General features: G+C 50.2%; 2 protein-coding genes across 13 annotated transcripts in view; both read right to left on the bottom strand.

Moving 5' to 3' along the window:
- Positions 1-12,985, bottom strand: part of PIK3CD (phosphatidylinositol-4,5-bisphosphate 3-kinase catalytic subunit delta) — a 35,205-nt gene extending 22,220 nt beyond the window's left edge. The window contains exons 1-2 of one of the 12 annotated variants that reach the window (XM_086860807.1): positions 12,753-12,976; positions 12,236-12,304 (exon numbers count right to left, since the gene is read on the bottom strand). The gene's annotated coding sequence lies outside the window, so the exon portion shown is untranslated. The other 11 variants (XM_086860810.1, XM_086860816.1, XM_086860804.1 and 8 more) reach the window with 11 other exon arrangements.
- Positions 12,986-13,290: 305 nt separating this feature from the next.
- LOC147649571 (uncharacterized) lies at positions 13,291-14,927 on the bottom strand. Its single transcript, XM_086860841.1, has 2 exons — positions 14,850-14,927; positions 13,291-14,681 (listed from the first exon to the last, which is right to left on the bottom strand). The coding sequence occupies exons 1-2, from the start codon at positions 14,918-14,920 to the stop codon at positions 13,934-13,936; spliced, it is 819 nt and encodes a 272-aa protein (XP_086716967.1). The 5' UTR covers positions 14,921-14,927; the 3' UTR covers positions 13,291-13,933.
- Positions 14,928-15,064: the final 137 nt, after the last annotated feature.

The raw sequence follows: 15,064 nt of genomic DNA, 5'->3' as shown, positions 1-15,064 counted from the left end.
CAAGAAAAGCTCATTATTCTTGCAATCTGACTCATTTTTTTTCCCTGAACATTACTAGCTGGCAAACACAGATATCTTGCCAACAGTACAAGATGTGACTGTTGAAACACTCATTGTTCAACTGCATTTGAATCCACTATCACGTCTCCATGTGACCTTTTAACACTCAGAAATTGTCTATTTTAAATCAATGGTGCTGACATGTGTTGAAGATATTTTTAACAGACTGTTTACAGGAATTCTGGTTTCTGTTCTGTTTTCTTTTTTTTGGTTTTTTTTTCCCCTTTTCAACAGCTTTTCTATTCATCATCTCCAAGTTTCACACATACAGCTGTACTGAACACCAACAGGGCATTTGCCCACATGGCCTGTGAGAAATTGGACATTAGAAACTGTAGGGAAGGGAAAAAGGAACTCGGTCAGAAAAAATACTGCAACCTGCTAAGTTTAAGATCTGAGACCTCCAGGAAGAACAGAAGGGAGAGTTGTTTTTCTTCTGTGTTATTGAGAACCAACCTGGGCTAATGCATTTGAAGAGAAGACTGCTAAGAAGGACAAGTAGCATTATTTCAAGTGCACCCGACATGAGGGACCTGCAAGGTGTGCCAGTTCACAGTGACCACCTCCACCCCATGCCAGTCTGGTTTACATTTCCCCAGATTGTCCAGAAAACGGAAAGGTTAATTTTGTGTTCTCAGCTCTCAAGCACCCCTGCTGCCTGTGGGCATGTGCTGTGTGTCACTTCATCTGGTGAATGTGCAGAATCACACAGTTCCACGCTGCTGCTGAGTCAGGGCATGCCTTGTCCTGCTTGGGGAACCATGCAGACCCCCAGCCTAACATTCACTGCTGTCCCACCACCAGGAAATTCAGGCAATGCTTGCAGATGAGACACGGTCAGCTTTTAACAACAGGAGGGAGGATGACAGCGAGCAACGTCACCACAACACCTTTATTTACAGCATCACCCAGCAAGAACTCTTCCACCCAGACAAACACCCTGACTGCCCTCCCGGGTCCCAAACCACAGAGAGGTTGGTGAATAACAACACTTCTGAAGTGTATTCCCCGCTTCCAGACGGGGCCAGGAGAGTCTCCCTCGTCCTTCACCTTCATGGGACAAACCAAGCAACCACCCCAAGCCGCTGCATTTCACTGCACCGTGAGGCAAACAGGAAGCCTGAGCAGGCTGAGGAGAGCTGAAGCTCTGTGCTCCATGTGGTTAGTGCTGTGCAGGGCTAAGGCTGCTCAGGGAAACCGCGCCGGCTGCAGCCCCGCTGCAAACACGGCTGGGAACTCGCCTGCATTTCAAACTCAAAACGTTTTCTTCGCTTTTTTTTTCAAGCAAGATCTGAAATAGGATCACAGCCACCCAAAGTGTGCAGCACTGATCCGTGCTGGCTGCTGGGGGTGAGCAGTGGGGCTCACCTGCCTGAGCACAGCCACGGGCCACAGCCTTTGCTGAGAAAATCCTCTGGCCAAACCAAACTGCTTCAACATTGAAAGCCACTGTTTCTTTTTCCATGCTACACAAAAGCTCTCTGTGCTATAGAACAATACTACACTGCTACAGGCTTTAGACATTAATTTAAACACACATACATACATATACGTGTATATATATATATGTATGTGTATATATATGTATACATACATTTTATATATATATATATAGGGCACCCAGGTCCTCTCGCAAGCAAGCAACATGCATGTCAAGGGACATTAGGAGAATTAGGATGAACTACACTGAGTTTTGTAACTGCACCTGACAGAGCACAGGAACAGGGTCAAGGGCCTCCCCGAGCCCCCAGCTCCGCTCCCTGGACTGACGACTCCATAAATCCCTAACTTGTCACATCCTGACACACAGACATCCTTCACCCACCCCAAACAGGTGCTGTTCCCTCTCTTCTCCCAGCCTTCTCAGGAGGACATTGCCCTGAAGACAAACGTGGCATTTACTTCACAGCTCAGTCTTTGGGACAGCTGAGGACATCGTGGTTATAACATGAGCTGTTTTTCTTTCAGGAACAAGGCCACAGTTTAGTTGATGTTGTCACAAGAGAGATTTCAGAGATTAAAACCACAACAAAGCTTCAGCACGTTTTTCTCTTTGATGACCATGCATTCAAACAAAAATGCCATTAAGCAAAACCTTCCATGAGCTGTAAGAAGCTGATGGTGAAGTATCAGGGGGTGGGATTCGAGGACTTGAGCAGTCTGTTTGTTCAAAAAGCTTCTGAAATGGTGCCAATCTTGTGACCCAAAATGACAGAAAGAGGGGAAAACAATGACAAAGCTACTCATCTCTCTTGCTGAAGGCCAAAAGGGCCTAATTTGGTGTCCTTGTCCAGATAAAAATACTGTTTTATTTGTGTGACTATGTATTTAAATGAAAGATACTGCAGGCTTGAGAACAATGCGTTCCTCTCTCGTTCGCCCATAAACGTTTGCAGAGCAAAAATGTAACAAGACATGACCTGAGTCAGCTGCAGTGGCAGCTGAGATTCCCCACCTTGGCCATCAGCAGCACCACAGGACTTCAACAGGAGAACAATCCCTGCAGGCAGCTCAAAATGAAGCAGAAGGGTTTGTTTGGTACCTCCTTGTTGCTTCTCTGTCAGAATCTCTGAGTTGCGATCTCTGCCCATGGCAAAGTCTAGTGTTGAGGAAAAAGGCAGGTTCTGTGGACTGTGGGTGCTGCAGCAGCACATCATCCCGAGAACAGAGGGGAAGGTAGCAAATGTGAGACAGGAGGAGATGCTGCTGACCCAGTCCTGCAAGGAGCACGAGGCTACAGCTCTCTCAGGGATACCAGGAGTTACTGACTGCAAAAATAGAAGACAAAATTGTCTGGGGGAAAAAGCCCCATAAACAAAAATGCCCAGCAAAATTTCACAGGCTGCTGTGAAAACCCAAGGCTTTCAAGGACAGGCAAGAGGCTCCTGTTCCGCTCCTCACACTGGTGTCAATGTCACAGCTCTTACTGCATCACGTTTCCCTGCACGCAGAACACTGGGAATGTTCCTTCGTATCCCACAGGGCGTTTTGGGAAGCTTTGCTGATTGCACAACTCATCTGAGCTCTTCAGCTGGTGGTGCTGCACGAGTTCAGAGCATCAGTGTCGGGGCACACCACGTTTTTATCACTTCAGAGCATGACTGCAATACAAACACAGCATTTCCCCCCTCTCAGGGAATGCCACTCAAAAGCTCACTTCTGTTGAAGATGGGTTTTTGATACAAAACTAAAAATTGTCAAACACAGATGGCCAGAAGCTCCATTCCTTTTCTGACTATCCATTCTTGAGGAGGGACAAACAACTTTCCTTTCTCTGTTTTCTTTTTTTGCAGTACAAGTGAGTGATGTTTAAAACCACAAATTTCCATTATGAATTGTAACTGCCTATTTAACTAAACCACACTATTTATTCTTGAAATTACTGTTAGGGGATTCTGGATCCTTTTCTTTGCTACCAGAAGGAAAGCAGCACCCAGTCTTCCCACACTCAGAAGCACAGTTCAAGTTGACAAAATTAGACCTCAGTGATAAAGTCACAGTGCTAAAAAGAAAGCCCTTCACCCCGTTTGGGAATTTTGGGGGTCTTTATTAATTGTTTCCAGTAAGACCGGATCTTGCAGGCTCGTGTGTGGGTGGCTGGCTGCACTCTGAAGACAGATGCAGGTGCCTGCCTGTGCTAAATATTTTGCACAAACTCAAGAGTTTGTTGTATTTCAGTGGTTTTTGTTTGTTTAGCTTTATTTGACATCTAAAATGTGTATTCCAAACTAAGCAACATTCAGAACCCAAACAAATACACTCTCTGCATAAAAATCAGAATATATGTATCATGTTACCAAGTGAGGCAGATGCCAGTGACAAATGCTTTTAATTCTTTAGCAGCCACCTGAAAAATCACTTAAGATTCAGAAATAAGTAGTAAAGGCCACTGCATGAGTCATCAGTGACAACAAGGAGAAAAGGAATGTGAATGGAATTTTTCTTCCTTTTTCTAAAATGAGAGATGGCTCTGGCTGAAAGAAAATTATTTTTGCTGTCACCAGAGGAAAATTTCCATTTGCAAACAGGGGAATTTCCACCTGAGATATATTGATGAAGACTCATTTACATAGCTGGAGATAACTACTTTTACCCTGGGAACAGTGATGAAGGAAAAACAAATTCTTTTCAGTAGAGGGAAAGCGCAAAATTTTTGTCCTCAAATTTTGGTCTAGAAATAGATAATGTTTGTTTTTATTAAGTCTTTAAAAATATTTACAAAGAAGAGAAGATGTATTTCATGGAAGGGAACAGTCCAGCCAGCCTAAACACAACCAGGACTGGGAAACTGTGCAGGACAAGTACTGACTATGCTAAACACTTGCATTATGTGCTACAAGGGCAAATGTGGCCCAAAAACTAAAGTAAAAAGCTCCACTGTTTATTACGAGAGTATAATAATTTAAAACACGCAGAAGCCAGGTCTGAGCCAGGGTGGGTCCCCCTCCCCTGAGCCCCCAAGTGACTGTTCCATTTTCACAGAATGGCAGCAGCCTAACACAACCTGCACAGCTTGGGCACCTTTGTCCCTACAACCACTTTTTCACCTGAAAATGGTGAAGATCTTGGATTAAATTTGAAGCAATTCCATTTTCACCAGGCCCCAATAGCCAGGTCTGTATTGGTATGTCCAGCTCACAGCAACTCCCCTTGTATTCCAAGAGGGAAAATGCCAGTGTTACCCACACTGTCCCTGTTCTAAGGAGTCTCTGCTGGGAGCTGCTCTGCAGCACCACATGGACCCAAGTCCAGCTGTTACCGTCACACAAAGAGGAATAAACCATCAGACAAAAGCAGCCATAAAACATCTGCAGCCTGTGGTGCTGGGGGGGCTCAGCAAGATGATAACTTTGCATCGAATTTCCTATTTTATTTCCTTGCTACCTGCAACAGGAAAAAACTCAACCTCTCACTTCCTTCCTCCTACCCACTTTCTGTTTGGTGCTTTTAGTGGCTGTCTGCAGTCAGGAGACAGATTTTCAGTTTGCTCTGCTTTAAAGGCCAGAGACACAGAGCAGAGTCTGCTGGCTAAAATGACAAAATGACAGGGCTGAGGAGAGGGCAGCAACAGCCACAGAGCTCACAGGCACAAGGGGAACGATGTTTGGGTGCTGGCAGAGCGGAACGGGCACACAGCACCGTCACAAAGGAGAGGATTGAGCACAACTTCGGCTTTCTGAATTAGCCTTGGAAATCTAATGACAAAATGTAATGAAATCTTTGCATCGTCTTTCCTTAAGCACCAGCTGCACAGGTATGTGCTGCTCTGGACAGCACAGTAATGCTGCCAAGCCACACTTTGTGACCTTGGGAATGGGATGAGCACACAGCACCCATGCTTTGGGGTGCTCTGGAGAGCTGAGGTACTCACTCAACCCTCTAGAGAAAAGTTTGCCTTGAAAGACATTCCTCCCCACCCTTAGAAGCCCTCAACAAAAATACAACTACTGACTACACATGTGATTCCTTCGGTGGCAGAAGCAAAAAGATTTCAGAAGCCCTTTGACACTAAAAATACATTCTTCCTCCTCCTTGGACTTCTCCTTTACCAGAAAGATTTCTCTCTCTGTGCCATTTCCCAGTCTGTCACACTTGTCTCTTGGCTCCCACCCTAGAGCCAGACAAATGCCCTCTCAAAGCACAGAGCCCCCGATGTGCCGCAAGGGCTTTTACTGCCAGCACCCACTTACAGCCCATTCCCTGCTAGCAGGTCACGCCCTGACTATTCCTCCCTGCACATTATTTATTTAGCATTCTTCTCTTCCTTCAAAGCTTTATTGATTGCTGCTGCTCAGGCCGTGTGTTCCCTGCCATGGGAAGCCGCGGTGGGACAGACACCAGCACCTCTGGCTGCTCCCCAAACACCACACACTTCTGGCACTGCAAGGACCCACAGAGCAAACCTGGAGGTTTGAACAGATCCCTCAGATTGCCAAATCACAAAAACCCAACCAACAAACCCCTCCAAACCCACACCTCTTTTTTCACTGCTGAATCAGAGCCAGGAAAAGCCCACAGGGATTTGAAATGTGCATCCCTCCTCTTGGCAAAATACAAATACAGGCATTTGATATCATTTACCAGTGTGGCTGAGCTCTCCCCGTGGCTCTCATCTTTACTGAATCTTTGTCTTCCCTTATCTCTGATAATGGGCACAGCAGAATGTTTGGTGATATCAGATTTATCACAGGCACTGGGAATAGCTCAGTCCACAGTATCAGAGCATTTTCCCCTTCTCCTCTTTGTGAACCTCTTTTGTGGGGTTCCAGCTGACCACAGAAGGAAAGGCAGCCAAACACCTACTCAACTTACAAATGACAAAAAATAGCACATGAAATCCTCTTAAGTTGCAAAAAAGTAAAGATGACAACACCAAACAAACTTGCACAGGAGAGAGCTGACTGAGCACAGTCCCTCCAGCGCCCTTCAGTCTCTTTGGCCAGCAGTGACCAGCCACAGCACAATCAAACCTTGATTAATTTTTTTATCTCCTCCTTGATGCTCGGTGTTTCCAGCTCCTCACCAGATGGTTGTGCCTGTTACCTTGGTTGTACTTGAGAGACCTGGTAGGAGAAAGCTGCTGCTGGTAAACACATGTCCTGCCCTCATGTGAATTAGCAAAGATGAGGGAGCCCAGCAAACCTGCCCAGGGAAAAGTGGCCTTCTTCCACTGTTAGCTTCAGGAGACAGTGAATTGTCCAGCAGTGCTCCCCACTCATTGCCTTGGATCAGTCTTACAGCCAAAAATTAAAACCAGTCACACTGCTTTTCTTATGTCACAAAAAATAGAGGAAGAGGCCATAAAAAACCCAGCCAGCAGCATAACTGATTCTGAATACAATGTTTTCCCCTGCTCTGAATAAGTCAGCAGCTCTGATTGCATGAGCACAAATTCCCCCAAAAATTCCCTGAAACCTTCCATTACAGACACAACTGAACTCTAGTATTAAGTTTAGGCTGATACTTGTTTATTTACCTCAGTTAAGATTATCTGTTAGATCTCATCATGGGTGAGTGAGTGAATCACCCTCTACTCCACAGGTGCAGCTGTCTCTCCCTGAGGACAGCACAGCAGCTCTACAGACTGCAAGTCCTCTCTGCAAGGGGGCTTCTCCCAGAACTGCCTTTTCCCTCCCCTTTTTGGCTGGTTGCCCTCACTGAAGAAAAATTTCTGGTGGGAGGACTAAGAACAGCCAAGTGACAGGCTGTTTCCTCTAACATAGAAGACAGTTGTAGCTTCTGTGCTGTCTGTGTGCATCACAGGTTTACAAAACCCAAAAAGATTTGCTTAGGTAATGCAGAAAAATCTCTCTGCAAGACCTTACAGAACAAGGAGGGGATTCCTGCTAAATTCTAAACAGAGGTGCTGGGAAGAGTCAACATGGGAAACAACCCTTGGAATTAATCTGGAAGACATGAATGAGTGTCACCATGAAATCACAACGACCAAGTGACATTTAGCACACAGTAGAGACTGGTTGTCAAATCTTATTAACTACATCCTTGAATCGCAGCAGACAGCTCTGCCCACAGATCAGAGACCACAGCATTACAGTGCAAAAATCATTCATGAGCCTGCTGGTGGCTCTGGGAGGAACCGTAGAATGAAGGTGAAAAAGGAATCCTAAAGGAAATTTATTCCCATTGTTTAGAAACTGGACTAACCAACATTCTGTCCAGTTCCCTTACAGCCCTGGCACCAATTCCTGCATGGAAAAGTCAGACAACCCTTCTTGACAAACATTTGCACAAGCTGTGCTCACCTCTCTGTGTCTCACTGGTCACACCTGGTACCTGTTGAAAAGCCACAAAAATGGCCCTCGGTCTGCTGGAGCCTCTGCTGGAAGCAGCTTCAGTGAGGGGATGCCCCCTTCCTCCTTGTCCAGCTCTAATGTGCATGCAAAGCTCATTCATAATTTTTTATCTCTCCCCAGCCCCTGATTAAAAGGGAATCTTACACAATTCCCCATCTTTTCCCATCCCCAGTGAAGTCCTGTCTTTCTCTGCTTTGGCAGCTGGTTTTCCTTCTCCTCCTGGCCCATTTGCCTGCTGTTGTCTGGCTAATTATTTTTACAAGGCTCAATAATTGATGCAATCTTCCCCATTTTTCATCTCCTTGCTGCAGCAGTGTTTGGCAAGCAGGGAACTGCTGCAGCAGCTGTGCTGTGCTGGCTGCCCACCCACCTCCTGCCGAGAGCAGCCAGTGCCAGAACAAGGCTGAGCAACCCAATCCTCTGTTTACCTTTCCCTGGGCTCCTCCATCATTACCCACAGCAGCAGCTTTGGAAGTCACTTAGCAACGTGCCAGCAAACCAAAGCCCTGATGTCACCCACAGAAACAGAATCTCAGAAACACCCAATTGTCTCACGCCCTGAACCGAAGCATCCGGGGCCGTGGAGCTCCATTCCTCAAAAACTGCTGCTTGTAGAGAATTTAGCTTTAATCAGCAACACAATGATTTCAGATTATTTTTAATCTCCCATTCTTCAATAATCACACTGACTAGAGCACAGGGCTCCTGCTGCCTCCCTAATGTAGCATTGAACAGAGCACAGATCAGATACTAAAGTGTCACAGGCCTATGTGGTACAGCACTCCCTCAACCCTTCCAGTTATTCACCTATGAAGGTGAATTACAGATTTTAAACAGCTTTCTTCACGTTTTCCCATTTACTTATGGTCAAACAGGCGATTTCCTTCCCTCTCAAAACAGCAGGGAGAAAACATGGCAGTAAATACAGAAATTACACCAACAGCACAGCTCCTAATGCAACTTCTTGGTTTTTTAAGAATGCTGTCAGACCCCTGAAAACAGAAGTCACAGCACTTGAGAATGTTCAGTTCTTTGTGGATTTTCAGATAATAATTGACCCTGGTTCTCAGTTTGGGAACCACTTCTCTGAGAGTTCACTCTTGTCCAGCTGCACAAGCTGCCCAGGGTCATGGAAAGGGAGGGCACTTCAAACCAGATCCTTCCTCATTTCACACACTGGAGCAAACCTAGACTGCATGGTGGCTTTCAAAGCATAAAATCACAGATTCTGCAGGAATCAGCACTGGTGATTCAACATTCAGCATTATTCTGACACTGAGTGCCTCTGACTGATTATCACAAGACTCCTAAGAACAGGACAAGTTCTAGGTTTGTCCATTCAGGAGCAGCTGAGGAAAGCAAAGATGAAAATGAATGTGTAGTTCTGCTGCTGCACAGCACTGAGCAGGGCATTTATGGGGAGCACACAGCCACCAGCACCCCCTCCTCGGGGAGCCAGCTCTGTGGGACAGGCTCACACCTGGGGAGCACACAGACACACACTGCCTTCTCCAGAGCCTGCACCCAGATCTCCTGCAGGTGTTTCCAGGGGCTTCTTCCAGGTGACCAAGCACCAGCCCTGTCCTGCTCTCTTGCAGCTTGTTGTTTCTAAGAGCAGTGGTGTGAAAAAACAGGAAGCCATGCAGAGGAGAGAGAATACAGATTGAGGCACGAAACTGCAGTACCCCAGCTCCCCCAGCACTCACCCCACCCCCTCTTCCCTTCCCACCCCCTCACCACAGGCCACATTCTCGATGAGAAATGCTCAACTTACTCTTGACGGGAAACTGGGTACGGAGCTGGAGAGGGGAAATCCAGCAGCACGGAGGGAAATGCAGCTCCCTGGGCTCTGATGGCCACCAGGAACAGCTCAAATCAGACTCTGCTCCACAGGTGCATCCATTTTAGGCTTCAAGGGAAAGTTTGTAACTCCCTTGTCCTCAAAAGTTCAGATTTTCTGCTTCAAAGATCCACTGAGGACCATTCTGTAGGCTGTTTGAGCTTTATCTGTGATTTGCTGCAATCCAAACAGGTGTTTGCACCATTCTATGCCCATGTGGTTGTTTAAGGAATAAGAATTCCGAGTTACATCTCTCTGTTGAAGAAAGCCACTGGATCCTCTTGTCTACAGCTCTCTTCACAGCTCTCCCAACTCACCCCATGCTAATTGTGACAATTGGCAAATTGTGACACAAATTTTTTGTTTTCCAGCTTTTCTTCATTGCTCAAACCCTTAAATCTCTTCAGTGTCCAACACAAGGCTGAGAGATTAAAAGGGGGGCGACGAAGAAACAACAGCTGGGGCAAAAGCACTGGTAAGGGACAGAAAGGCCAAGAAAACCACCAAAATCATGCCAGCACCCCGGCTTCCAAGGCAGAGAAAACATTCCCAGCTTCACCCAGCACATAACCATGGCTGTGCTTACATCAACCGTCTGGATAAAAGAGGAAAGGAGGAAATGTCTTGGGAATCCTGGTATTGCTGAAAGCCAGGACAAAGCCAAACACCACACACAGCTTGGCCAGTGCTTCTGGAGGCCAGCACTCCAAAACCAAAGTGGATCCAGGTGGGATGAGAGCACACAGCTTGAGCCACAGAGGGTGACAGTGCACTCGGTGAAGGCACAAACGACCTGGCACATCCCAGAGCCAGTGACAGCCCAGGATGAGCTGTAGGCATTAACACACGGAGAGGTCAGCCCAGAACCTCCCTACACCATGCTTGGATCTGGTCAATAAAAAGCTTTTTACATCTGTACTAACCCAGCCCCATGCACAGAAATTGTCCTGCTTGTCTACTGTTAGCAACACACAAAACCACTGTTAATTGCTAAAACCAAGGGCAAAGGAGTAAGGACAGACATGAGGCCACCCAAAGGAGAAGAGTTAGACAGTCTGATATCTACTGGTGGGAAAGGGGAATGCTGAATTTCCTTTGTCCTGCCCAAAGCCTCTGTACTGTTCACAAGGGGATGTGCTGGGCTGGGGTTTATTTATAAAACCTATGAGAATGTTGACCTTAGGCTATAACTTGGAGAAAAATAAGCAGAGGTCAGGTTTTCTAAACGCAGGCAAAAACCCCAGAGAGAAGCTTACCAGCAAGACCCCCGACTTCCAGAGGGAAGCAGAAGTCAGGAGAGGCCCCAGCACTTCTGAGCTGCCAAGGAAACCATGCAAACCATGAGGCCTGGTTTGAGCGCAGCCCATGCTGCAGCTTTCTGTTCTAGCCACAGAAGCAAGGCAGGGTCTGTGAGGAGCTTGAGGGTGCCCGAATGAGCCTGAGGGAGATTCCCAGCACCTCTCTCTCTGCTGGCAGAGCCTTCCCAGGCTCCTAATTTTTTTGTCTTTTTAAATCACTGATGAAGAAAGATGCTCCTACAAGTGGTGATTCAGAGCAGGGCCTTTATCGAAATGCTCTGAATCATTCTTTGTAAGAGACCATCCCTGCTGACAACTGAAGGAGCCTCTGGAGAAGGCAGACAGATGAAGTGGTGATTAACTCTTGTGTGGCATTTGCATCAGAACACTCATGTAAGAGACTGAGCTGTTTGCTGCTGGGGCTGTGGCTCATTATCCAAACCTGCTCGGACAAAAAGCCCAGGCCGGTGCAATCAGAGGAGGAGAAACACGCAGTCTGCAATCCAAACGTTTGACCCACAAATAACTCAGCCAAGGCCATCCCTACTATTCTTATTAGGAATACCATGAAGTCCTCCTCGCCTCAAGGAAAATTATCCACGCCCAGCACGATGGGGAATGCTGCTGGGTGAGGGTGGGCAGGAGGAACCCCCGCAGGTGCAAACGGCGCTGGAACATTCCCTTCTCCGTGTGCAGACTTTCCGAGTCTCTCTGGCGTAGCTGCAACGCGAGTTTCCCGTTTCCCTTCCAGAGGGGCCGGTGTCTCGGGAGGAGCCCTGCCCGTCCCGGCGGGGTGCGGCACGAACGCCCCATCTAGCGGCACCCGTACAGGGAAACGCCGCGGAGCAAAGCGAGCTGCTGGAAATGGCCGCGAATGGATGGGAAAAGCGATTTATTTGTGAGTTCCACCTGTCTGGGCTGGGCACTGCAGCCCATCGCCGCTACCTCAGCACAAAGCACAGAGGGATGACAAATTCCTCACTCCCAACCCACAAAAGCCGAAGCTGCCTGAGCGCCTCGCGGGCTCAGAGCCCCTCACAAAACACCCCGGGCCACGAAACTCACTTCACACACACCTTATAACCTCTCATGTTTAAGAGAAACGACCCCGGCGGGAATGATCTTTACTTAAGGGCACATAAAAGCAGCTTGCCCGTGCATTTGGTGGGAGCACACCCGAGCCAGCCTCCGCAGCCCTTGTGGAAGAAATGGTCACCACTCACCTCGGCCCTTCCCGGCCAGGCCAGCCGCTGCAGAAATCCTCCCTGGGCAGGCACACGGGGCAGGAGAGCCTGCGGGCACCCAGGGTTTGTGGGCAGGAGACCCTCCCGATGCCCCCAATCCGCCCAGTCGGGGGGTCCAAGGGGCCTGGGGGTGTGAGGGGTCCGAGGGGCCTGAAGGTGTGAAGTGTGTGAGGGGCCTGGGGAGTCCGGGGGGCCTGGGGGTGTGAAGGTGTGAAGGGTGTGAGGGGTATGAGGGTTCCGGGGGGCCTGGGGGGTGTGAGGGGCCTGGGGGGTCCGGGGGGGGCCTGGGGGTGTGAAGGGTGTGAAGGGTGTGAGGGGTATGAGGGCTCCGGGGGGCCTGGGGGGTGTGAGGGGCCTGGGGGTGTGAGGGGCCCGGGGGGTCTGAGGGGTATGAGGGGTCTGGGTGTGTGAAGAGTGTGAAGGATCTGGGAGGTGTGAGGGGACACCCCCCCCCCCCCCCCCCCCAACCCCCGTCCTCTGCACAGCCACAGCTCACCTGGACACAATTATTACCTGGCCCTTCAGAATTGGGCACAGCTGTAACTCATCTACAGGAGAGGGTTTTCTTAAAAAACAAACAAACAAACAAAAAACCCCCCTGAACTCAACAACAACAAAAAAAACAACCCCAAAGGCACCCAGCAAAGGCGTCTTTAAAAGCCCCGCTTGGGGCCGGGTCTCAGCCTGCACCGGGCCCACCACAGGGAGGTTCTGTGCACTGGGCCTGGCAATGGAAAATCGAACTGCATTTCCAGCACTGTTTCCATCATGTTGGTGTTGGAATTAAAAGATGGCATTTAGAATCACTTTTTAAGTATAAAAGTTACAAAATAACCACTATAAAACTGAATTTCAGTTGTACCTTCTTTTGAGAAAAGCATCAAAATAATTTAAGCACTTTCTGAAGCCACAATTCTTAGGAAATACTCTTTATTAATACAACATACAACAAGTGCTGCTCCTCACATAACAGTATTTGAACTCTTCTCATAAATGTAAAACGTGGATCTTATTGGAAGCACATTTTGTCTCTGAACCCTTTTTTTTTTTTTTTTTTTTTAGGGAAAAACATAAAAACTACTCCCCCTGAAATCAAAAGGGAAGTGTAATTACTTGCACAGTAATTACAGCATCGTTTATAAGAAACAAGTTAACAACGAACATATGCAAACATATGTAACCAGCAACAATATAAAATAACCCGTATAAAAAATGCCGTATAAATTCACTTTAAGTACAAACCCACAAGATTTCCGGTATTAATCCAAGTATCTTTTGGCTTTGTTGGTTTGAGGTATTTTCCACCCGAAACAGACCTACATTGCTTTTCCACAGACCTAGAAAGAAAAGCTCCAAAACAAATTTAGGACACTTGAAAGAATCATTTCCCTGCATGAGGCAAGGACTGGCCTGTGCAGGACTCCTGTGCTCTCAGGCTCAGAGGACGCGCGGTACCGATTCACTTGCTCGGTGCCGCAGCTCCCTCTCAGGCTGCCTGGAGCCTCCAACAACAAAATCACGATTCCCCCCCGAATCCAAGCCCTTGGAGCAGTGGAGCAGCGCGGTCCGCTCCCCCCGGGCCAGCAGGAGGGAGGCGAGGAGCGCATCTCAGCCTCCGCAGCAGGCGCTTTCCGCAGCGCTCTCTCTGCGGCATCTCCGGGCGGCTTCCAGCGGCTCTCAGGAGCCCAGCGGCGATGCAGCAGCGCCCCGAGCCTCGCCCGGAGCCGGGCACTCATCTGAAGGTGCGGCACAGCCTGGCGGCAGCCGGCAGCTCCCCGTGCCCGGCTCGGCGGGGCGCAGCGCCCAGGCGGGGAGCGGCAGCGGCGGCCCCGGGGGCACGGGCGGGGCCCGGGCGGGCAGCACCAGCGCTGCCCAGGGCCCCGGAGGGCAGCCGGAGGGCACCGGGGGCACGGCGCAGGGCGGCGGGAGCCACAGAGCGGCGGGGCACGGGCAGATCCCGGGGGGCGGCGGGGCCCGGGGGGCGGCGGGGCCCGGGGGGATCCCGGGGGGCGGCGGGGCCCGGGGGGCGGCGGGGCCCGGGGGGATCCCGGGGGGCGGCGGGGGCGATGCGGACGGGCGGGAGCAGTGGCGGCGGCGGCGGCGGCAGTAATTCCCCCCCGGGAACATGTCCTGGAAAGCCGGATCCAGTGCCCAGTCGCCGCCGCGGCCGCGGCCCCGGGGCAGCCGTAGGAAGCAGGGATTGAGGCTGAGGTTGTGGCGGATGCTGTTCTGCCAGCGGCGGCCGGGGCCGCGGTAGAAGGGGAAGCGCTCCGCGATGTAGGCGTAGATGCCGCTCAGGGGCAGCCGCTGCTCGGGGCTGGCTCGGATGGCCATGGTGATCAGCGCCACGTACGAGTAGGGAGGCTTCTGTGGTCCCTCCGCAGTGTCCGGCTTGGTGCCCGGCCCGGTGTCCCGCTCGGTGCCCGGTTTGGTGCCCGGTTTGGTGCATGGCTCAGTGTCCCGCTCGGTGTCCCGCTCGGTGCCCGGTTTGGTGCCCGGTTTGGTGCATGGCTCGGTGTCCCGCTCGGTGCCCGGTTTGGTGCATGGCTCGGTGCCCCGCTCGGTGTCCCGCTCGGTGTCCCGCTCGGTGTCCCGCTCGGTGCCCGCCGCCCGCCGCTCGCCGGGGTCTGTCTCGGCCATGGCCCCGCACTCCGCTCGCCCCATCCCCGCGGGCCCTTCTAAACCCTCTCCTCTCCACGCTCCCACCCCCCGGCCCGGCCCAGTCTGGTCAGTTCGGGGTCGCCGCCGGGTCAGGACGGCGCCTGGGCTCCGCCGTCCCGGAGCGGGTCGGGGCCGGCGGGGCTGCGG

The sequence above is a fragment of the Cyanistes caeruleus genome, chromosome 22 (genome assembly GCF_971803275.1).
Source record: "Cyanistes caeruleus chromosome 22, bCyaCae1.hap1.1, whole genome shotgun sequence".
In the NCBI taxonomy this organism is placed as follows: domain Eukaryota; kingdom Metazoa; phylum Chordata; class Aves; order Passeriformes; family Paridae; genus Cyanistes; species Cyanistes caeruleus.
Note: the sequence above shows the minus strand (reverse complement) of the source record. Positions and strands in the feature narration are given on the sequence as shown.

Bases quoted from the DNA above. Each gene is read 5' to 3' on its own strand.
- LOC147649571 (XM_086860841.1), bottom strand. From the start codon at position 14,920: ATGGGGCGAGCGGAGTGCGGGGCCATGGCCGAGACAGACCCCGGCGAG. The intron at 14,682-14,849 runs GGACACCGAGCG...GGGCACCAAACC, and splicing joins CGGGCGGCGGGCACCGAGCG to GGGCACCGAGCGGGACACCG.